The 25,519-nt window shown below is 40.5% G+C and overlaps 1 protein-coding gene across 22 annotated transcripts in view; it reads right to left on the reverse strand.

Annotated features, from left to right (window-relative positions):
• shank3a (SH3 and multiple ankyrin repeat domains 3a) overlaps positions 1–25,519 on the reverse strand; it is a 222,846-nt gene that overhangs the window by 75,020 nt on the left and 122,307 nt on the right. For 21 of the 22 annotated variants that reach the window (XR_009130085.1, XM_058074731.1, XM_058074726.1 and 18 more), the window contains 8 exons: positions 22,244–22,352; positions 20,071–20,222; positions 17,318–17,485; positions 16,748–16,864; positions 8,060–8,137; positions 7,861–7,927; positions 5,621–5,850; positions 5,100–5,269 (listed from right to left, as the gene is read on the reverse strand). Coding sequence is in view for 21 of the 22 variants with exons in the window: in XM_058074731.1 (XP_057930714.1) it covers positions 5,100–5,269; positions 5,621–5,850; positions 7,861–7,927; positions 8,060–8,137; positions 16,748–16,864; positions 17,318–17,485; positions 20,071–20,222; positions 22,244–22,352 (1,091 nt within the window). In the remaining variant the exon portion in view is untranslated. Of the gene's footprint in view, positions 1–5,099; positions 5,270–5,620; positions 5,851–7,860; positions 7,928–8,059; positions 8,138–16,747; positions 16,865–17,317; positions 17,486–20,070; positions 20,223–22,243; positions 22,353–23,146; positions 24,592–25,519 lie in introns of those variants that run through there. The other variant, XM_058074743.1, reaches the window with a different exon arrangement.

Genomic DNA, 25,519 nt, shown 5'->3' on the forward strand with positions numbered 1-25,519 from the left:
AGGGTCGAAAAATGAGGATAATAGGTCCCCTTTTATTTTGGTGGTCCTTAGTTTTGTTCTTATTTTGGTTTTCTGTTTCCTGTTTCCTGGCTCAATGTGTAATTATGGAGCGACCGCTGGGAATAGTTGCAGAGGTACCCGTTTCTCATTAGTTATAAGCACTACTTTTTAGATCCAGTTTAGCGTGCACCGCTATCATTATCAGCAGAGCAATTTTATTGATGATAATAATACCAATAACAAAATTAATTTGAGAAAAGAAAAAGCGCATTCAAGTTGGCATTTTCTACAATGGCAGCTTTCCACGAAATTGAATAAACGTGAGAACACGTTGCATTGTTTGACAGTAGTCAACAAAACTAAGTAAGCTTTGCCACTTCGAGACCACCCCAGATGCTACAAAAAATGTTTTGTATTTTATTCCTTAACTTGTCACGCGCAGTGTTGGTTTCTGCGTGATGGTGTGTTTATGTTCCCTTTTTAGTGTAGTTTCTCATTGGATGCTTTTATTTTTGTATTCACTTCTTTTCTCGCCTTGTTTCCGTTTTCCTGCTTTTCCTATCTCCCACACTTGTTTGTAATTTCACTCCCGTCTATTTAGTTCAGGTGTGTGCGCTTTCCATTGTTGGTTCATTATCATTTCTTGGTTTGGCCAGTTGCTGTTTTTCCTGCTGCTGCATAGCAAATTATGATTAAAGAAAATACTTTTTATCTGCATTTTGGTCCTGCTCTCTGCATCCTGGGGTCGCAACGCAACACCGTGACATAACTGCTGTTTTCAACCCTTTCCACTTTCTTCCCGTGTAAAGGATACAATAGGAGCTGTAGGGCCCATCATGTTGATCATAATAGCGCTTTTTTTGAACAGCAGCCTGACTTCAGTAACAACAGCAAGACTTCATTGGGGGAATCAACGTTTTGCTACATATTGATGTAGTTGGATTTAAAATACATACACTAGTTGGGCTTCAAGATTATATTTATGTCCTCGGCTCCCTGTATATGTTTGTAGAAGACAAATAACAGACAAATAGATATAAATGTGTATGAACTAATTAAAGTTGATGATGCATATTGCGCACACAGGTGCAATACTGTTGTTATGCTGAAGCTGCTCATGGCTCACACATGAAAACAAATTGATGTGCATCCATAATTCTGGAGTTAAAACCAGCTTTTTGGCATAAAACAGCCCACGCTACATCATGATCGCTGTGGAGCGTGCACACAGCATACAAGACCAGCAGGTATAACAATAGACTCTGCCTCTGGCCTTGTAACCGCATCAGAATTGACTTAACAATTACAAATAAATGACTCCTATCAGAAGTCTGGGATAATGTGCTTGATTGGATCAGAGATGCCGCTAAGCAGGTTAACACAAAGATAATGAGTGGATATGCCAGCGTGAGTGTGAGCATCTATGACCTGAAGTCGAAAATGTCATGAAATGGCATTTACACAGATGTTATCAAGCTTCACAGCAGCATTGTCTCACCTGAATGCTTTGCCGCCTCCTCAACTAAATGGCCTTTCACTCAAATAGCTGCTCTCTCTCTTGGGCATGGTGAGCCCATTAAAAAAAAAAAGACAAAAAACACTACAATCATCATCACACTTTGCATGCTGATAATCGGTTGTGTTTTGGTGTTGCAAAACGCAAATAATGGGCCGTCTCATTATGGAGCAGGTAGACAACATGAGAGTGAGTATGGACAATCCAGTATGACACTTTCAAATTTGAAATATATGTCAGAACTGTAATCTTTCAAGCTATTTTGGGATCTTTCAGTTTTACCTATGCTAGGTTAAAGGTACACTACAGCAGGGCTGTACAGTGCCACTAATTCACTCACATATGTGCCTAGAAAGTACACTGTGTGGGTGGAAAAAATAAAAAGGGAGCACTGGTGTGAATACATTTTTCAATCCTTGCATTTTGCTCCTGAAATAGGTCCATACAAAGTGAACTAACTAGCTGCAACTAGCACTAGCTGACAGAGCTAATAGCTACGTATATTATCAAATGGACAACGCAACCATGCAGGAAAGATGACAATTCTCTGTGATGTAAGTGCTGTTCCATCCATGCGATAATTTTTTTTCCCCGTTTGTATGCATCGTAACTCCGCTTGTGGAGGACTGCTTGATTGTGCCATGAAAACACAACATGGACTTATTCATTTGTTAACACTTGTTGCATCTCTCTGTGAAGCAAGTAAACCAGGGATGTCCAAAGTGTAGTTGACCACATTTTTTATGGGCCCTTTATGAATAGTATGAATGTGACGTGACGTTTCCACTTTTCTGACTTATGAATGTCATTAGAATGTTGTATTCTTGTGTTAAACTACGCCAAAGTTTAAGATAATGGGGTTTGCGCTTTTGGAAGTGAGCCCTGGAAGAGATTCGGAATGGCTCTGAACGCTCGGTTTCAGGGAGATTTTGTAACACAAGCTTGCCTGCCCCCTGCTCTGCTGCACTGTTTCACTGTGTTAGCGTGGAGCTAATGCTAATGGATTCCAGGAAATACTTCAGATTTGAACTTGCCTAAAGAGGCAAACATCAGGCATAAGTTCCATGTGAAGAGAAAAATATGGGACTGTTTTGTGACTATCCGCCTGTTGCTGAAGCCCGATGCCTTTCCAAAGTTACTTGGTCACAGAAGTACAAGCTGTAAGTACCAATAAAAATTTTCAGCGTCCTCGCTGTGTTTATTTTGTTTGTGTAGCATTATAGAGTGTGCATACGGAGAGTCTCTTACCGGCATGCATGCAAATTACAAGCTCACCGATGTCTGTAGATGCCAATAACAATTTCCACCATCTGTGGATCTAAAAATGGGTAGTCCCGCAAAAAAATACTTAATGACCAAATTTACACTACCAATGTTTTGTCAATATTGCACTCAATAAATGGTAAGTCAGTGGTTTCCAGCCAGTAGCTCATGAGCTACCAGTAGATCCAAACCACTGTTCACGAAGCTCTCCAAAGGGCTTACTCATTTATCATCTACTATACCAACAAAATTAGAAAATGGGGTTTGGCAGTAGTCCGGAAGTCCTCGGGAGCGCTGAGGAGTGTTACCAATCACACCAGAGTGGGAGTGCCCGTAGGCAGGCCGTGAGTTTTGGTAATCCAAGGAGATACATCTGGAATAGGTGCAATCTAGAAAACTTTCAGTGCGGGTGATTGTGTGTAGCTACTCAATAGGAGTCCACAATTCAATACAAAGGGCCATAAAATAATAAAGCATAATAGAGAGGTTTTAAGAGGTTCCACTGTATGAATTAAGCTGGTCTAATGCAACATGCATACACATACGTACATACCGTGTAAATAGTAAAAGTAAAATCAATCACATATCTATGTGATGACAAACTAGCCTGGTAGCCATTAAAGTATAAATGAGTGTGTCAGGAGAGACATTTTATGACAAGAAAATATTCAAGGGTATGCGTGTTGGTCATTAAGACCAGCTGCTGATTTTGAGACTTTTTATGCATTCACCTCGCACCAATACTTTACAAGGGTAATGCACATTGAAGAACAAGGTCTTCACTCGCTCTATACAGAAGGCCAATTAGGCCAGAATGCAGCCAACATACTAAAATATTTCACCTTTATTCTATCTCTCTTTCTTATCTGAACAAGCTATCACAAAACAGAAAGCGGTATAAATGAAGGGTGTCGCAGACACCAGTTAACGAGATGATGGACAAGATTGAGGATATGAGACCAGATTGTAACGTTACTTGTCTTCCTGGCTGTCTTCGTGCAAGAGGCGGGGTACACCCTGGACTGCCAATCACAGGGCACATATAGACAAACAACCATTCACACTCACATTCATACCTATGGACAATTTGGAGTCGCCAATTAACCTAGCATGTTTTTGGAATGTGGGAGGAAACCGAAGTACCCCGAGAAAACCCACGCATGCACGGTGAGAACATGCAAACTCCACACAGAGATGGCCGATGGTGGAATCGAACCCTGGTCCTCCTAGCTGTGAGGCCTGCGGGCTAACCACTCGTCCGCCATGCCGCCCCAGAAAAGTACAATGAACAAATATATGATCATTTAACTTCATGTTACATTATACGCTACAATCTTCGGCCCTCTGTGTGTATGCTAGCAGCCCCCCATCCACCCACTAAAACACAGAGACTGTATGACTGACAAAAGGACTCACTCCGTTCATGCCGTTATTCTACAGCACACACACACACCATGGTGCTGAAACCGATACATAGTGAACTCTCTTCCTGCCTATTTGGAAGCAGGAGACGAGAAAAACAGACATGCACATGGTAATGTATTAAGTTAATTTATATATTATCATCCCAGGCTTAGAGCCCATCAGACAGTTTTTTCCTGAATGAGAAATCTTCTCACATTTCAATTTTGCGAGGTCTTGTGACACCCATAGTATAAACTGTATAAAACTCCCACCATGGGATTTAGTGTTTGATAGGCAAAGAGAGTAGAAAGACCCATAATTCACTTTGTATAATTACATTTAAAGGGGACTTATTATGCTTTTTGACCCTTTGTATTGAGTTGTGGACTCCTATAGAGCAGCTACACATGATAACCAGCACAGAAAACCTTTGAGACTTTCCAGAATCTGCACCTATTCCAGCTGGATTTCGTTGGATTTGTGCTTCCTGACAAAACGGTCTGTTTTAATTTATTCCACCCAAGGGGCATGCTCACTCCGCGGTGATTGGTCACACGCCCAAAGTGCTTCCTAACCATGAACCATATAAGGAACTACGGCCCTCTGTGACATCACAAAAGGTCAGTTTTACCACACCTTTTGAAAATCAACGTTTTGAGCCATCTCAAACTTTTAAGGACTCACTTCCAAATGCGCAAACCTCATTATCTGAAACTTTGGCATCGTTTAACACGAGAATCCAACATTCTAACTACATTTATAAGTCAGAAAAGTGGGAAAAGCATAATAGGTCCCCTTTAAGCTCCAAACTGTTCCAAACTGCTCCAGTGCAACTTGATGTTGACATGCAGTGTAACAGCAGTAAATGTGGGCATGAATGGCAACATTGAGCGGTAGGTGAAAAAGTCGCACAGACCTGAGTCTTCCACGGGGACTGTGTCCATGAGGGTAGCCGTGGCTGTGGGACCTTCTCGGCACGGGCCTTTCGTCATCATGAGAGTGATGTAAGGAAGGTGAGCGGGAATGAGAAGACCTGGAGCTGCCGGTACTCTGGAGACTGCTGTCAGGGAACTCTCCATGACGACTCTGAATGACAGAGAAAAGCAGTATTGGTCGTTACATAACATCACATGTACTGTGATCTCAAAAGAATCAGTCAGAAATCACACAAAGTTGAGCAAAATATCCAATTCCAAATTTATGGAGAAAATGTTTTATGATAATTTATGGGGATAAAGAAGTTAACCACTGTAAAACATAAAAAAAACACTTCACCTCAGCGGGTTCTTCTTGCCAGGTATGCTAATGTCTCATTGAGATTTTCTGATAATATGCATGATGAAAAAATCAAATAATAGCAAAACAAACTAAATGCATTTCATTTGTTTTGTTTTTTTTAGACCTGTCTGGCAGTCACACCTCCATGCTGAGTGTTACCTCTCCAAGGCTGCCCTGCTGCTGGCCCAGAGCTGGCAGACTGCGCAGTGAGGGGACGGGTGAGTGACCCTGCCGACCGCGAGACTCTCTGTGGGCCTGGCGGTGGATGTGATCGTTGTCTCCGTTGAGGTTATTGTCACTCGCCGAACGCAACAAGGATCGAGGCGAGGGCATGGTGCCTGGCGTCACACGTCGACGGTTGGTGTAGGAAGGGGTCTCCCTAAAAGGCACTGACAGGAAATAGAAGACACAATGGAAGGACTGAGAGCCTTTTAAACCGCAAAGCATTGAAACCAGTAGTTCCAGTAGCAGAGCTATGGGGTGGCCGTGGTCACCCGTTGTCACTCTCCGGCCACCACCACTGTTGGGAGAAAATTTCGACAAATGTGGTTCTATGGTGCAGAACGTTAGTTCAGCCTAACCGCCATTTCCACTTGGACACATTTCACTGCGGCACATAACTTTCCGTGGAAGGAAAGTTTTGTGGAGGAGCTGTCTTGCATTAACTGCAAATGTTAGGTACTGTATTTTCTGCACCATAACACGCACCTGATTATAAGGCGTAGTCTCAATTAGGGGGTCTATACTAACAAATACATCAGACACACCGTATAAAAGGATAATGTGCATGCTAAATCATACGCTTGAAGCGCCGGAGAATGGGAGTCTGAGGCAGAATGTCGAATAGCAAACCTTATTTTCTTGTTCAACATGAAGTCACACTCGAGCCCCAATACCACAACACCCTCAACTTTAAAAATTCCAGGGTGCAAGGTTCCAGGTACTACAAAAAACAGCCAACGGAAGCAAAACATTGAGTTTAGGTGAACTTTATTCTACTATTTAAAAATACATTCAATGTATTTTTTTAAATTAATCTTCTCCCACAAATCTATCAAAGTCCTCATCTTCTGTATCGGAACAGCTGGGTAATTTCGCCATCAAACATGCTGGGTTCCCTCTCATCATTGTTGGAGTCAGTCTTGTTGTCAGATGGCTCTTCAATGATGCCAACAGCCAAATCAGATATCTTAGCTCAAGCCGTCGTTCATCCATCATTCCCACACCACTCGCAACGTCACTTTGAACACCGTGTTTACACCAATGACCAGCGGTTGGAGTTCTTTATTTAATCCTCCTGAAAGGTTGGCAAGTTCCTGGAATGATGGCAGGTGTAAACCACGTCGTGTCACGGCATTAACTCGGAGCATATGACAAGTCAGCTGACTAAGTCCCTTCCTGATTGTCGCTGTGCGGAAACACTGAAGTGCCAACACTGTGGCTGGCCGCTGATGACCACAACAAGCAGCGCATCCAAACTTTTGTTTGGAAATTGAACTGAAATCAACAATGCGGTAAAACCTTTCCCTCTCACCAGCCATTATTGCCGCCGTTATGTATGCACGTTACATAAAAGATACTTGTTTGCAAGCGCCGATCGCACTGTGAATTCATTTACTTGACTTGTTTTTTTTTACAGTAGTGATGTTGTTGTTTTGCAGCCGGGATAGACTCCAGCATACCCCTGCGACCCTAGTGAGGATAAGTTGCACAGAAGAAGGATAGACAGATCTGGCAACATGTGAAACACATGGTGAGAATGAATTTTCAGTAATAGATGTGGAGAAGCGGTAGAATTAAATATGTTTAGTTTCTTCTTAGTCTTTTTTGAAAATAATGAATTGTAAACATGTGATGTTTGAAACTAATAAAACCATGACATAACCACATAAACCAATCGATTGTGGTTTATGCATACATCAGTTAAATATGTTAAAATGTGACTTAAGATTGCCTGTAAATTTGAGAAAATGTTTGACCTGGAATGAATTAATCTAATTTCCAATAATTTCCAACTGAGTGAAATATAATCCATTTCTATAATCAGCTTCACAATATGAGAAGCTGGGTAGGAATGTGAATGGTGTCAGTGTACATTTCCTATAAGCATAATGCTGGAGATCAGTGTCTACACTAGATGGCAGAGTTTTCCTGCCAAGAGTAGCAGCCCATATTAGCGCGGGAGGATCCAATAACAAGCCCCCTTGAAAAACGTCTCTCCATCTCTTTAATCTCACGCTCTTCATCTTTTCCCCGTCTGATCATATTCCTCGAACATCACCATCGTACATACAGTACACGCCCCGCACATCTGAGGCCTGAAGAACTTTGGATTAACATTCACTTTCTGAAACATTTAGAGTCAAGTGTGAAATATACCATTACTGCTGTCCACTCACCAACATCTGACACTTTGTGGACCTTTATGATTTCAGCCAGATCAAAGTTTCCTGCTATAATAGCCACCTGGAGGGGGAGAGAAGAAACTATATCACTGCATGACGGAAACTTGTGTTGGCTTCTATGGTAAGGACACATTAATGCTTGTACGCTGTGTTAATGCCAAATTTCCCACTTAACTTCCATTGGGTTCTGTACCTGAAAAGCAGTCTGGCTGTTGTAGTTCTTTATCTCCTTGTTGGCTCCCCGAAACAGGAGTACCCGAGCACAGCTGTCCTGAATGACAACACAGATATTTAAGTGTTACACTTAGCCTTTTAAAATCTGCATTTGATCCGACCACACGCAAAATAATACATGGAGGTTGGCGGGACGCCATTAGCCCGCTTTGAATGGGTCGCTCTATTAGATAGGTGCAGTAGAGGTCACATGACAGCTTGACTAGACCGTCTGTGTTTGGAGAGACATTTTAAATGTCAAATTTCACTAAAGTCTGAGTGAGGATAGAGAAAGAAATGCCCAAGATGAGAAAGGATCAATACCACAGGGTCTTATAGCCACATAAATTCAGTGTAAAGGGAAAACCCTGACAGGATTTTTGTAGGGCATGTGGTGAAAAATAACCACCTGTTGTAGACAGACTGTACATTAACAGTGAATAACATAAACTAATAACATAAAACAGATGTAATGCAATTAATCTGACGCAACAAATGTTCATTAATATATTCATTCATTCATTCATTTTCTACCACTGATCCTCACAAGGGGGTGCTCTCTCTCGCGAGAGGCGGGGTACACCAGCCAATCACAGGGCACATATAGACAAACAACCATTCACACTCACATTCATACCTATAGACAATTTGGAGTCACCAATTAACCTAGCATGTTTTTGGAATGTGGGAGGAAACCGGAGTACCCAGAGAAAACCCACTCATGCACGGGGAGAACATGCAAACAAATGGCCAAGGGTGGAATTGAACTGTGGGACCTGCGCGCTAACCACTCATCCGCCATGCAGCCCGAACTGGGGACCTTTTGCATGTTAGACGAATGTGATAACCATTACACTATGGAAACCACTTCATTAATATATATTAGTTATAATATCAGTAACATTTATTCATTCATTTTCTACCGACTATCCTCACGAGGGTACACCCTGGACTGGTCGCCAGCCAATCACAGGGCACATATAGACAAACAATCATTCACAAGTAACATCTAATCAACAGCATGATATTAAACATGGTCCCATTTCTGGTTTTATGGTTATCATCACACTTTTCCTCTTTACTAATGAATAGTATATGGAAAACTCAAAGAAAACGATTGTCACAAGGCTCACAAGAAGTCTCACAAGAATAAGTCTCACAAGAATATGTCTCACAAGAATATCACTTTAAATTGTATTATGGAAAGCAGGAAGTGAACAAATGTTACTGATTGTAAAAGTACCAGATGGAGGGGTAGGATTTAATAAGCTTTGCTTCTTCCTACTCCTTTTGGACATGTGGAACTGTGAACTGATTATGTGATGCACTCAATTGTAATCTGATGCATGTTCAAATGAAATAAAACCATTACCATTACCAAAATGTTCCTCTTTACAGATCAGTGACACCCATCTCTCATGACACCGCAAACACCCCCCCCCCCCAAAGATGCCTACTATACACTTTTCCTCTTTACCAACTAGAGTATAATTAATTTAATTTCAAATGCCAATAATTAGACGTAACTTCCCCAGCACTGTCATTAGAAGTGCTGTAGTGTCACAGCTCTTTTTCCAAAGCACTGCTATATAGTTAGTGTAACTGTACACACAGCCCTCAGGCCAAATAAAATCCAGTAGTAAATTGATAGACAACATCTACAGACCCATATGCATGCTGACTGGAGGTCGATATATAATTTACCACACAATCACAGCACGCGGCCACTGAATTTCACTAAAGGAAAACCGTACTTTCTTTTGAGATTTTGCTCATTATCTACAATCTTTATGTGAGACTCGTATGTCATTTTTTGCTGTGCGTTTTACAGATATAGTAAAAGATAAAGAGAGACAGCTCATTACTGCATGTAATTGGATCCACCTATGCCGCGGACAAAGACCCTATTAAAACACCTCTTAAATCCTTTAACAAGGTTTTATAGTTTTATACACTGTACATGCTGTGACCATCTCGGAAACAGGTACAGTACATTCATGATAACATGTAATATTTGTCCCATTTTTAAACATTACTGTAACTTCCTTCCTCAGTGCATCGATTTAACATAGAAACGAAACGCCTACACCTAGCATTAACTTTTCCAAACTCGAAAATAAAAACTAAAAACACAGTAGCGTCTGTCAGCTGACATGTTGCAGGCAAGTCTGTGGGTGAAGCTAGCCGCTAGCCGCCAGTCGGCTAGTAGCTAGCCGAGGTTTCGGGCTAAGTGCCAATGTGCCAGTAACATAGTTGAACAATGTTAATGATAATAATAACAATGTCGCTATAGCTGGGTTAATATGTATGTCACATTGTATGTACATTTTTAGGAGGCTTTTTCATAAGAAAAAGAAGCACAATTCCCACAAAAATGTAGTTTTCTTTCAAGGTAGTGCTTCTCAATTATTGTCTGTCATGCCTCCAATATGGGCCAGACATTTTTTCATTTGAAAAACTATTTGTATATTTGCACTGTATAGACTGAACTCCAAACCAGAAAAATGCAACAAAATTAAAAGTTGTGACGCATCCAAGCATATTCAAGAGTAAAACTGGTGAATAGGATAAATCTGTACATTTTGGCAAGTGTAAGATATGCCTTTATTCGTCCCTCAGTGGGGAAATTTGTATAGTATAGAATGTATAGTATAGAATGTAGAATAACATTCAAAAAGTGCGCCCTCTCCCGTCCCCTTTTATGGGGAAAAAAAATCCTCACCTTCACCAAAATGTAGTGGGTTATTCCTCAGGACGTCATATATTAAATAAATGTATTTATCATTAATCCAGGGTGTACCCCGCCCCTTGCTCAATGTCATATGGGATAGGCTCCGGCATACCCGCGACCCCAGTGAGGATAAGCGGCATATAAAATAATGGATGGATAATACATAAATACATAGATGGATTCATAAAATACCAGAAAAAGGGGACAAAAATCCTAATCTGCACCAAAATGTTACATGTTACAGACGTGCATTCATAACTTAATGAATATGACCAGTCCAGGGTGGACACTGTCGCTCACTCAAAGACAGATAGGGTAGGCTCCAGCATACCCGAGACTCAAGTGAGGATAAGTGGTATAGTATCCGGCTGTATGGAAATTAATGAATATTTAATTTAATTTTTAAAAATTATATAAAAAAGGGGTGCCCGAAGACAGCTGGGATAGGCTCCAGCACCCCCGTGACCCTTTTGAGGATAAGCAGTAGAAAATGAATGAATGAATAAAAAAAGGGCATTTTTGCACATTTGCAGCATTTTTCTTTTGCATTTGTTTATGATCCTGCAGCATTTGCAACGCTTTGCATGTGTTTAATGTTGCATAGTGTTTGTGTGTCTTTGGTTTCAATATAATGATACTGTACATACATATTATACTGTATTGTACTACAAGGCCAATTACTGTGCACACTCATCAGTCTTCCTATAGCAATTCATTTACAACACGAATCCAATGAAGTCCTCAGAGTGGCTCACCCTAAGGTGTATACGGTATATTTGCTGCACAGGAAGTGGAGTGGAGTGAGAGACACTCCAGTAATCATGGTGTAAAAGAGGAAGACAGATGGTTGCTGTCATTGCTCACATTTATCCATTTGAGGATTAAATTCTCACTGAAACTGAAATGTGCAACTTTTGCATATTCCCCTGAAGGTAGCACTTGTTTTTTTTCCGGCATCATTTAATGCTGAATCAAGCCTAAAGGTCTAAATCCCACTTAGGGTTTGGAATTGTAATATTTAAACATTAAGCTGGGCTGTTATTGTCTATCTCAAGAGGCAAGAGGTTATGTTTTATTTGTGTATGTTTGTTACCGGCAGAGCATAAAAATACTTAAAGGAATAGTTCAGATTTTTTGACATGAAGTATGTATGACATCCCCATCAGCAGTGTAGTGCATCAACCATGACCCCCCCCCCCGACTCTGTCCAGTGAGTTCTGGTTGGTTTTTGGTTAGGAAGAAAGTAGTTCCAGCAAGTTGATGGGGGTCAAAACAATATGTGTTCAAAGAAATAACGCTTTTGTGATGCAAAGTACGTCAAGTTCGTATTCAGTGTTGAGCGGATGTACGTTAACAGCGGCGCCATATTGGATGTGGCAAAGTTGCAGTGTAATTATTAAGGGCCATTGGAGAAGACCTGCTTCCCAAGAATATTATCGCACTGTTAATGTAGATATAAACAAGAGGTCATGAACTCAAAGGGGACCTATGATGCTTTTCCCACTTTTCTGACCTATAAATGTAGTTCAGGGGTCTCAATCTCAATTTACTTGGGGGCCACTGGAGCTTGGGTCTGGGTGAGACTGGGCCGCATCAGGTTTTCCAAAAAAAAAAAAAAATGCATTGATTAAAAACCACAAAATTAAAAAAACTTCGCTTTGGTTCCAATTTTCTACAATAAAAGCTCTGATAAAACATTCCACTGTTCTCAAATATCTTAATTTTTTTTTCTACACAAAATAACATGAAAAATAAATTTAAAAAAATCAAGAATAAAGAAAATCAATCAATCAGTAATAAATAAATATAATAATAATAATAATAATAAAACGGCAAATAATAAAAACTTAAGAAACCACATATAGTTGGTGGGTAGACAAATTATTTTTTTCAGATTAAAATTAACAAAGCATTATTAGAGCCCTGTAGACATGACAAAACACGACTATAGTCACATTTATACTCTTTTTATTTACAACATATTGCGCAACTGCAGGGTCTTGAGACACATGCTAACTCGCAAACTAGAGAGCTAGCGACCTAAACGGTAGCCTTCAAGTTATTTCCTTTAAACTTAAATAGCCAAAAACTTACCACTTCCACACGGATAGGGAGGATAACTATTAACAGTTATTTAACCTTTAACATAAACATTAATCAAACGTAATCATTTTTTCTGTGTACATGATACCATACAGCATCCATATCAAACTTGCGCGGGCCGCACTAACATTAAACTTTCATATCAAGGTGGGGGCCTCAAACTAGTGTCCTGCGGGCCACATTTGGCCCGCGGGCCGCGTGTTTGAGACCCCTGATGTAGTTAGAATGTTGGATTCTCCTTCTAAACGATACCAAAGTTTCAGATAATGAGGTTTGCACATTTGGAAGTGAGCCCTGCAAGAAGTTTGGGATGGCTCGAAACGCTCGGTTTCAGGGGGCTGTTCCCGTGTGATGTCACAGAGGAGCGGGCTTTCTTATGGGCGAAGGCTGTAGGTGTGATATACTCTCTGCCCTCCCCCAAGTTCTACCTCTCTGTTTATGAGCCAAGCTCAGGCAGAAGTTAGAAGAGGAAAATTTCCCACAGGACTGTGTTTGTGAACATGAACATGAAATATCAGTCCTCATGTCCGGCTTCTGAGCTCCACGGCACCAGTCATAGTTTATTTATTCATTAATTTGTTGCTGCGTTTTACAATGTTACACAATATCTGTTTTTAATGTCTAACTTTTTATATCTGACTGCTGTGCCCCACCCCGCTTTTACTCATGTTTTAACTGTGTATTAAAGAATGAATGTTGTATTTTGGTGTGTCTTCTACTCTGTTTACTTGCTTTTATTCAACTCCATTCTTCTTTTAGTGTCTTTTAGTATTTTGAAAAGCGCTATACAAATAAAATGTATTATTATTATTATAATATTGAATGGAAATAGAGACAAACCATGCACTAGGACAGGGGTCAGCAACTCACAGCTCCAGAGTCACATGCGGCTCTTCAACGTCCTTGTTGTGTAGCACCAAAATGGAGAAATCGTGCATTTTTGAAGAGTTTGAAATATGAAATATCTAAATAAGGTCCAGGTCCACAGGTCCACATCTACTGTGTTGTGACTGCTAACTAGATGCGCAAGAGAAGGTAGAGGGGAGCCAAATGCAACGTTCTCTCAAATCTGTGCATGTGAGTAGTCATGCACTGACCCTATGTTCTCAGCACACATGGAATCCTTACAGTGCTGTAAAATACAATCCAACCTGAACTGTAAATAAAAACACATAAATTATTCTGTACCATTTTTCAGTGCAACTCAGTGAGTGACAGGTGACAATAAGCGATAACAACACAATGGCAAACACTGTCCAGCCAATGATGAGATCCCGTTTGTACGTAGTATTTGACAAAAGCTAGTGTGTTCAGTGATGTGCAATACCACCGATTTATTTTCTGATTCAATACTGAATAAAAGGCAGTCTGGTATCAGTGATACCATTCCAATAATGATACAAATACACATGTCAGGAAATGTGAAAAAAAAATCATAGAAAATATATAGGACATGAGAGTACGGTAATTTATTCATTCATTTTAAACAACTGCATAACATTAGACACGCTCTAAATAATTTAGTTACTTTCCATTATGTTCCTGTTAGTGATATATATTACCTCAAATTACTAAAGTATCAAAGTATCAATATTGAGATTTGAGAATCCATTTTTTGAGCCTAAAGATCTGGTATTGGAGGTATTGTTATTTCAGTAGCGATCCGCACATCGTTAAGTGAGACACGATAAAAATGTCTTGAAAGTGTGCTCCCCTCGTGGTAAGCTATTCATAACCATGAATACATCCCTAAAACGAAAAATATTGGAAGAAAACGGAGCGTGTCCGTAACATATGTGGCGAGAAATTAGCCAACCACAGAAAATGTAACAATGAAATATATTTTCAAAACAACCATTCCACTTTGTCTGAAAAGCAGCCAATTGCAGATGGGAGGAAGAGAGCAATTTCGGAACTAGTACGGAAGGTTGAGCGGGGCAAACATACTTTCAAAAAGTGGATGAAAGCTCCAAACTCAGTGACAGCTGATACTGTATAGTGCTTGCACTGGACAGAGTGGGAAGAAGTTTATGTGATGGAAAACAAGGAATTGTTCTGAAAAATATCACAGCACATATTCTGCGAATGAAAAATATAAACAGGACATTTTTCAAAAAATGAAAGAAATGTCTCTCTCTGCAAACACAGTCAAGGACAGTACCGACAAACGTGGCAACAAATATCACTAGTAGGCAAATACAGGATATTAATACAGCGTAAGCCTATTGAATTGCCTGTGATGAGTCAAGTGATTTAAACGAGATTGAGCAGACAACACTGATATATACAGCTATACAGTACACTGTATCTGATGGCCCAGTGATAGGCATTAGCAATTTTACATGCCAACCATTTTGACTGCCAACCATTTTCAGAGAAGAGAACTCGATTCAAAAAGCACTACAGAGCTCTGTTGCCATCTTAACAAGTTTTTAGACGGTCATCACTGTTTTGTGGTTAGTCGGAAAATATACATTTCATTTCATTTTCTAACGCTTTTCCTCACGAGGGTCGCGGGGGATGCTGGAGCCTATCCCGGCTGTCTTCGGGCGAGAGGCGGGGTACAACCTGGACGCCAGCCAATCACAGGGCACATACTCACATTCATACCTATGGACAATTTGGAGTCACCAATTAACCTAGCATGTTTTTGGAATGTGAGAGGAAACCGGAGTACCCGGAGAAAACCCACGCATGCACAGGGAGAACAATGACACTCCACACAGAGATGGCCGAGGGTGGAATTGAACCATCATCTCCTAGCTGTGAGGTCTGCGCGCTAACCACTAGACCGTTGTGCCACCCCGGAAAATATATATATTTAAGCAAATTTTACACACTTGTTGCTTAAATAAAGTACGTTCAAGCAAAAAATTGGCTGGATGTAGTAGCTGGAATAGTTGTGTCCCCTAAAGTTCCTTCCACAATATTTATTCCGCTTGTCATTGACTGCGTCAATTTTCCTCTACTGATCCCAACACCTCCTGTGGATGCGTCTTTCCAGGAAAGTGACCACCTACTGAGCATTTATTCCCTCCAGCTGAGTACATCTGACAACTTAAACGTCCACTGAGTTTATGAGAGTAGACAGTTACACCTTGTGATTGGAACCAATAAAGTCTTCTGTTGCCACAGATCTAGGATCTTTTATTCCTCCTCATCTCTCAGATTCCATTTCCCTTGAGGAATACTCATATGGATCAATTTATCTTGGCCACTGGATACGTGGGATTGTGCCTGCCCATTTTCTTCTGTGATTGTGCACAATTGTCGCAGATAAGCAGGTTTCAAGCTTTCGGGAAACCCTGCTAAGGCATGTCTGTCAGAGAGATCAATCAACTCATCTTGGTGAGTTTGCCTCCACAGGGAGAAGAACAACAGTCCTTTCTTATGGGGACCCACACCGACACACACAGCTGGAGCTCCCATGAAGACATTGCACACCCAAATATAAAATGGACAAATCTATACTGGCTTTCATTTTGATTGTATCCAAAGCAGGAAAGCTTTTAGACCTTGTTCACACTGCTGCAATTTCTGTCGTATTCACATTTTTTGATATTGTGGTTTTGGGCAAACAAGGTGTGTCCTCTACATGAAATGTAAGAACCTTTACATGCAAAGGCATATAATCAACTCACTTTAAGTTAACCTATAACTAAAGAATATGAGTAAGGTGACGTTCGCCCTGGGTTTGCATCATTCCGATTTGCTTCGGCTTAGGTTTCGCTTTACAAGCCACCTGCTTGCACAGCCTCTGATTGTAAAAACTCATATGTTGTCGTTGGCTTGCTTGTTAATGCTACTGTTGAATGTGTGCGGGTGTACATTTACCTGGTTGTAGAGTGCACACACATGCAGGGCTGTGTTCCCAGAAGCATTTTGGGCGCTCATGTCAGCCCCATAAAACAACAGATGTTCCAGGTGCTGCACATGACCATAGCGGCATGCCTGCAAGGACAAGAATTACACATTTGCTTAATTATTTTTAAATAAGTGTATCATGCCGCACAGAGACCAAGTGGCTAGCATGTTGGCCACAATCTCCGTTGGGCATCTCTGTGTGGAGTTTGCATGATTTCCCCATGCATGCGAGTACTTCCTCCCACATTCCAAAAACATGCTAGGTTAATTAGCGACTCCAAATTGACCATAGGTATGAATGTGAGTGTGAATGGTTGTTTGTCTACATGTGCCCTGTGATTGGTTGGCAACCAGTCCAGGGTGTACCCCGCCTCTTGATCAAAGTAAGCTGGGATAGGCTCCAGCATATCTGCGACCCAAGCGACGGATGGATGGATATATCACAATGCTATTGTACAGTATGTGTATGTGCATGGATACGATGGTCTGCATCATTGCTAATTTGCAAATACTAGCAAATAGTTGTGTACATTTTTTTACCTGGTGTATCTCCTGCCAGCCATTTTCATCCACACAGCCGACCTGTGCATGATCGTGCAGCAGCAGCTCGCAGCAGTAAGGGTCTCCTCCCACCATGGAGCTGTGGTAAAGAGGAGTCAGCCCCCGACTGTCCTTATAGTCAGGAGATGCACCCAAGTCTAACAGTGTCTGGAGAGGACAAAGAACTTACACATTAGGAAAGCAACAATATATGTATATTAATCATCATTTAAAAACAGCTAGCCACAAATAAATTTGGACCATCACCAAATACATTTAGATAAAAATATATTTTACCTGTTTGCCACATTATAAAGCCTGCGTAACACTTGTTAACACACCTCATAAGTCCCCAGTTTGCCAGAGAATAAGAAGATGTAGCAGGAGTGTTGCCAACTTACCGACATTGTTGTTACATTAAACAAATGTAGCTGTGGCATTGTCTGAGAAAGTTGGTAGGTTTCACTTTTGCATCTCATAACACATAACTGTGGTGCATTCAAGGGCTGCCAAAATCTAAATGCTTGACAGGGAACACGATCAATGAAACAAGACATAAACATGTACAAATTGTGGGTTTCCTATGAGCGCTCCTGACATGAAAGCACGTATCGCTCTTTTCAAAGCACTTAAAGGCAGCTCCTTCTTGATGGGGACATTAAAAAGGACAATAACAAAAAAAGTTCTAGTTGTAGTTCTCAACATATTTGTTGTGTCATGTTTTTTTTTCTTTTTTCTTCTTTCTTTTTTTTTTCTCTCGCACAATGTTATTCCTCTCTCCAACCATTACAATTACATGCAAATATTTAACTCTCAATTATCCAAATTAATTTAAGACATCATTACGTCACCCCCAGAAATAGAACATAGAACTGTGGGAAACAGTGCTAATGACATGTGGATGCTGCACTATGCACCAGCCACGGCACCGCTTGTGTTGTGCTAATTTTACTGTTTGGAATGACATGCTGTGCTTGTTGAACACAGTTGATACTCTTAAAAAGATGAAGGGGATTAGAGTAAATATTTGTTAATGCTCTGTTAAAAATGCATAAATCCTAATGACACAATTTTGAGTGCTAACTTGGGTTTGTTTACCTAAACCGTTTCCTAAATTTCTAAATCTCTATGATAAAACCTTTTTTTTCAAGTTTATGATGATTTGGAGTGCATGAGAAAATGCTTGACAGAGAACACAAAGAGAACGTAGAGAATTTTAAAAATAGGCTCAAGACCCACTTATTTAATTTAGCTTTTAACTCTTGCTCTTAGTATACTCTTTTTTTAACCTTTGAACTTGACTTTTATCTCAAGGTTATTTTATACCCTATACCTTTTGTTTTGGATCTTAACCAAATGTTTTTATAGTTTTACACATGCCTATTTTTAGTTTTTATTAATGTTCTTATATATTTCACTTTTATGTTTTATGTTTATTTTTATATATACTCTCTATATTCTTTTTTTATGTTTTTATATTTCTTATCCCATATATCCAGTGTTTCCTCAGTGGGGTCTCTCTGCGCTGGGGGCTGTCCTCGGTTGGGGGCTGGGGTGTCTCGTGGGGCTTACCGACTGGGGTGGCTGGGAGCTCTGTGGCGGTGCCCCACTGCAGCGCTGTTGGTCCCCTGCCTACCTGTTGTGTGGTGGCCCCCTGAGTTGCGGCATCATGGCCTGGGCCGTGGGCAACCCCCAACTGGTTCCTCTGTACTCAGGCTAACAAACTTCTTATGTGTGTGTCTGTGTGTGTATATGTGTCTTGTTGTTGTCTTTCGTTTTTTAACATGTAAAGCACTTTGTGCTACATTACATATATCAAAAGTGCTCTACAAATAAAGTGTGATTGATTGATGAGAAAATGGAAGGGAAGTGTACTTATAAGTATATTTTGTAAGTATACTGCACAACTCAGCAGCAACAGAACCCCTGTTGTAATATCAGTAAGGAGCAAACTGCTCAGCTTATTGTAAACAATTGTAAACTATTGTTCTGCAATTGTATCACACAAGTCGTACAACCACCATTTTAAAGTGTGTGCAGAGGTTGAAAAGAGCTGTTGAATGCTGACCACACCTGATACGGCCATCTTGTGGCGTTAATAACAAAAAATACAACTGGTTGTCTACAGCCACAGTTACGTGCCAAATTAAAGACCACAGCGGTTATTTGTTGAGCACCCACCCAGCAACTGTAGGAGACTGTGCTATTAACTGACTAGATGTGTTAATTGTGAGGATTTATGGCAAGCAGTAGGAGGTTATCTAAAGGTTTACAGTGACCCAAATAACGGCGCTGGTGGAAGTCTGCTCTCTATTTAGTGCCATTTGAGTTCTTTAGTGCTATTTTGTGTCCAACTCTGATCCCATAAAGTTATTTTTACAGGCCGTGAAACAGCACAATGGAAAACGTAGCAACAAAAGAATACGCACAAGTGACATTGAATCCCGAAACACATAAGAGAAAGTAAACAACATATTCCAAATCTTGTGGATGAACGGGAAATCAATTACATGACTCATGGAAGTAAGCTGAGTCATGTACTCCACTGTAAGAGAGCATTCAGTAAATGTCAGCTCATTCAAAGCGGAAATGCAAGGCCCCACATTGTGCAAAAATTGTTCAAACGCACTCTGATTGAGATTGCCCGCTCACAGACTCATATTTGGCTATAATTTGCAAGTGGGGCCATTGTTGTTGCAGAATGAATGAAAGAGATGAGTCACCATTCTCTTTGGATTGTGCGTGTCACTCACGATGAGCGCTGTGTGGTTCTTGCTGCGCACCGCCTTGTGCAGGGATGTAATGCCATCTTTTGTCCTGAAGTCCAGATGTGCACCACCACTCTTCAGCACCTTGATGAGCTCTGCACATCCTTCCAGCTGTGATGCTAGCGTGAGGGGGCATTCTGGAAAAAGCACAAAAAAAACCCCATCCCCGGTGAGTTTTATGTCACATTATTGCATAATATAATACAATTACAATATAAATTCTGTAAGAGCTGTGGATGAATGGCTCACTCATCTTTGCAGAATTGTTGCAATTCAGTCACATTGGAGGCTGCTGCAACATGAACCGCCTTTTTAAGGTCATGCCACAGCATCTCAATAAGATTCAGGTCAGGACTTTGACTAGGCCACCCCAAAGTCTTCATTTTGTTTTTCTTCGGCCATTCAGATGGAACTTGTTGGTGTGTTTGGATCATTGTCCTGCTGCAGAACCCAAGTTTGCTTCAAGTTGAGGTCAGAAACAGTAGAATTCATGGTTCCATTTATCACAGCAAGTCTTCCATATTCTACAGTTGGCATGATTACTTTAATGCCACATGACGTTCAGACCGGGCCGCACAGGCGATCAGGGGGACCTAGGTTAGATTCTCCACTTGGGCATCTCTGTGTGGAGTTTGCATGTTCTCCCCGTGCATGCGTGGGTTTTCTCCGGGTACTCCGGTTTCCTCCCACATTCCAAAAACATGCTAGGTTAATTGGCGACTCCAAATTGTCCATAGGTATGAATGTGAGTGTGAATGGTTGTTTGTCTATATGTGCCCTGTGTTTGACTGTTTGACTGTGTTATTGTATTATCATTAATTTTGCATTTGAAAGCGCCAGAGACCCACTTATTCATCCAATGAAAAAGAATATACATACAAAGTATATACATAATACATCTCCTTTGACTTTTCACATGATATCCCACTACATTCTAGCACAAACAAACAGATTTATATCAAAGGACAAAACTCTAGTAACATACCAGAACTTTTTTTGGCATACAAAAAACAACTTTTACATTTGTACTAACTGCTTGTCTTTCTGAATTTGAACATTTTTGGAATTGGAGTAATGTATCTTTGCTGGTCACAGTGTATGTGCACTTTACTGGATAAGTGTTAAAGATCATCTCTTTCAGCAGCGCATACACAGCAACAGTTCTCTGGTCTACTGTTATTTCAGTTTTGAATGTGAAGCACATCCGTTTTTGCAGTAGTGGGCTGTGCAGTCTTCAGTGGGGACTTCATCGAAATTAATCCACATCTTAATACCATCACTCTCACATCGCAATGATAAAAACCATTAATAATATACAAAACCGTAATATAACAATATAATAATATAACGAGCTGCATGGTGGACGAGTGGTTATCGTGCAGGCCTCACAGCTAGGAGACCGAGTCCGATTCCACCCTCGGGCATCTCTGTGTGGAGTTTGTATGTTCTCCCCGTGCATTTCTCCGGGTACTTCGGTTTCCTCCCACATTCCAAAAACATGCTAGGTTAATTGGTGACTCCAAATTGTCCATAGGTATGAATGTGAGTGTGAATGGTTGTTTGTCTATATGTGCCCTGTGATTGGCTAGTGACCAGTCTAGGGTGTACAACGTCTCCCGCCTGAAGACAGCTGGGATAGGCTCCAGCATATACCAACTGAGGATAAGCGGCATAGAAAATGAATGGATGGATGTTGTTGATGTAGGTCGTTTGATCGTGTTCATCCCAGCTGGCTCTGCACACCAATGCATTTTTGAAAGTTATGGCTTTAAACTAATTAAACATACATTTTAACTTCCTTTTCAAAAGTTTCCAGTCTTCAAATGCCAAAGAACCAAAGCAGCCCAAATGATATTATTTGTGTCCATTTTTCCTCAAAAGGTTATGTAAACTGACCCATAAAGCTGGTGAACACCTGCGAGATTAACTACTTCCTGTTGGCTGTGATTGAAAGTATTCTCTTGTTCCTGCTCAAAGACTACAGGTCACCCAACATGCAAATTTCTGCCACGCTTGGACAAACATTTGAATAAACATGAGGAGATTAACAAAGCCAGCTTTAGTGAAGGCTTAATTTCACCAAAACTCAACCGTGTGAGAGATGACAGCAGTAGTTAGGAGAAAAAAAAAAAAGTCAATGAACATCTGAGCGCCTCACCTCCTGTGTCAGGATCGTGGAAGTTGGGATCCAGACCTTTCTCCAAAAACCGTGACACCTTTTCAATGTTCCTTTGCTGCACATACTCCATAAACTTCTTCAGGTTGGCCTAATGGAGAGAGACAAGGGGACCAGGGGAAAGGGGAGAGGAAGCGACGGAAGAGACAGCTGTGATTGGGTGATGCCAGACTCATGTGGCTGACTGTGTTTAATAATGCAGGGCTGAGATGAAAGCTTAATTCGCTACTCTCCTCTTGTGTGTGTGCGTGAAGGTTTTATTTCTCTTCTGTCATCGCATCAAATAAACGGGCCGTGTGCAGTCGATAAGCCGTTATGGGAGGACCGACAAAGGGACGTGAAAAAAAGGTCTGGGGGGTGTTAACACTAATGAATTTTATTTTCTCACTTGTAATGATGTGAAATGTCTCCAAGCATTTTAAATCAATGAGTGCACACACCAGTCAACATACAGTATGCAGACAGTCCCATCCCAAATTCTAATCCACATTACTGCCTTGTGCTTGACTTGAAATATTCATGGACGTGTTTACACTTGCACAATCTAACATGTTTGAAAAGGAGGATGAAGAAACTGACTTATTTAATCATGCCCCTTCGCCATATTTATTTAAATGTCGACATTTTACATAAAGGTTTACAATGTAAAATTGCTTGCTGATGCAAACCAACAAAAAAGCATCCAAACTGATGATAATATGAAAAGTCTATGCAATGTAGCTATTGTTGATTAAGTGATAAAGTTTTATTAAAAGCAAAAAAATACACAAAACAGGATTAAGGGCATATACTACATATGCATGCCAAACCGTTACATTAAATTGCTCACAGTTATTTCATAGACAAACATAAACATAAATGACAACATTAACATTTATCACTCACCTTGTGCAGCATTATATGCTAATACTGCCTAGACTTCCTCCACGAGAACACTACTGGACTTTTACTTCACATAAGCTCCGTATCGTCTTAGAAGCCGGCTGCCCCACCTCCTCATCACACGCCATGAGCCACCGACCGCTACTCTCACCATCTCCGACCATAGGAGAGAATGTTTCTGGGTTTTTTTTTTTCTTCCCTATCTCTCTTTTCCCACTGTTGAGATGCTGCTGTTGCAGTTGTTATGGTGATGTGGATACAAAGACAGCTCTGGCAGCCAATGTGCACACGAGCAAGGAGAGCACACTTCTTTGTGCATATGTACTGTATGCTATGCGTTTGTTTGTGGTCTCAATGCCTCAAGGAAGATGAGGGTCCATTTGTTGGCAATCGGGTGGATGGGACGTATATTGTATTTGATACAGTTCTCACTATTTGACAGTGATGAAAGCCCTCCAAAGAAATACTGAGTATATGTTTCCTATAATACAAGTGACTTTTTCTGCATGAGTACAGAAATTGGACGTCTTGATGCTTGAACACTAGCAAGTCCATCCGTTTATTGAACTCAAGCTGTTTTGACCTGCTCTTGCTCATGTTCTCGAGTCCAAACCTACGGTGGGCGACAGGGGTAAACGTGCGGCAACGTCCAAACTAAGGATGAGCGAGTACACCACAACCAGTATCTGTCTGTATCTGTATCTGTACTCGGAGTGGGCGGGGCATGAACCGGAAGTTATGCTAGGTAATTAAATAGCAATTGCTGATTATTATTATTATTCCACTATATGTGTACTGTGTATGTGTATAAGTGATCTGCAATTATTACATTATTTGTTTATTGATCGGTGTGAAGTTGGTGATTCGTGCAAACATGCAATGATGGCAAACAGGGAAATAATCCATCAGCCTTGTTCAATGTATTTTTCTTAAAAAAATACTGGCCAATCACAGAGCATAAGGAGCATTTTCTTTAAACACAAATACAGATAATTATGAAAAGTACTCGTTTTATATTTGTATCCGACAAAAATTCATTATCCGTAACAGACACTCGTTTTTAACGGGTATCTGGCTCATCCTTAGTCCAAACACTCAAAACACAAATTATCTCAAACCAAAAGCAAAAACCGCACCATAAAAAATACAAAAGAAATTCCATAAATGCTAAAATTACCTACACAAGCCCTAAAGCAACTGCATGACAGCAAATGCTACAAGTTTGCAGAACAAAACGGATATAAGGGTGCTGTAGTCCTGAGGGCCATCCATCTTTAAGGACATCATATGTAATATTTAATAGTATTATAGAGCAGATGCATTTTTAACTGGCCGATGTCAAGGGCTAAAAAATATAACATATATATAATATAAATATAACTATGGCATGCATATAGTATGTACTTAAGATGATGAAAAAAATAACAATAATCATGATGATAATTATGATAATGATAATTCAATTCCACCCTCGGCCATCTCTGTGTGGAGTTTGCATGTTCTCCCCGTGCATGCGTGGGTTTTCTCCGGTTACTCCGGTTTCCTCCCACATTCCAAAAACATGCTAGGTTAATTGGTGACTCCAAATTGTCCATAGGTATGAATGTGAGTGTGAATGGTTGTTTGTCTATATGTACCCTGTGATTGGCTGGCGACCAGTCCAGGGTGTACCCCGCCTCTCGCCTGAAGACAGCTGGGATAGGCTCCAGCACCCCCGCGACCCTCGTGAGGAAAAAGCGGTAGAAAATGAATGAATGAATGAATGAATGATGATAACGTAAAAAACAAATATTATATATTATATATAAATTGCCTATAAATATATATATTATAAATGTCAATTGATTCAAATCATTTTTAACAGTTCACTAAGTAAAAATGACTGAATTTGCACGTTTCCAGATCATGAGGCTGTCGCCAGTGTGCCTGCCTACCATCACCCTGCACACTGAGCTAGATCATGGCACCTGCCAGTTTGCATTGGTCACTTTCACTTTGTCAGCATGTGGCCAATAATGTACTGTTACAGATGTTACAGTTACAGCTCGTGTAATATCTTTAATGGAAGTGTGCCAACATAATACTTGCTAAATGGACAATAAAATACGTGCATGAGTTGGAAGGGGATTGTCATTGCCGTTCTATAGGGGGAAAGTGTTTTATTTTGACAGCATAGTACTAGCTAGCAGACAGTCAAATGCAATATATTTTGATGCTCTGCTGAATGAAAAAAATAAATTTGACTGCCAAGATGGAGGATTATACACCCAAGCTCACCAGATGGTACTTTTGCAACAAAGTACCAGAACTTTTCCTGGACAATGAAAGGCTGCATGTACTTCATACACAGATAAAAGATAAGAACACAAATGTTTC

The sequence above is a fragment of the Doryrhamphus excisus genome, chromosome 6 (assembly GCF_030265055.1).
Source record: "Doryrhamphus excisus isolate RoL2022-K1 chromosome 6, RoL_Dexc_1.0, whole genome shotgun sequence".
Classification (NCBI taxonomy): domain Eukaryota; kingdom Metazoa; phylum Chordata; class Actinopteri; order Syngnathiformes; family Syngnathidae; genus Doryrhamphus; species Doryrhamphus excisus.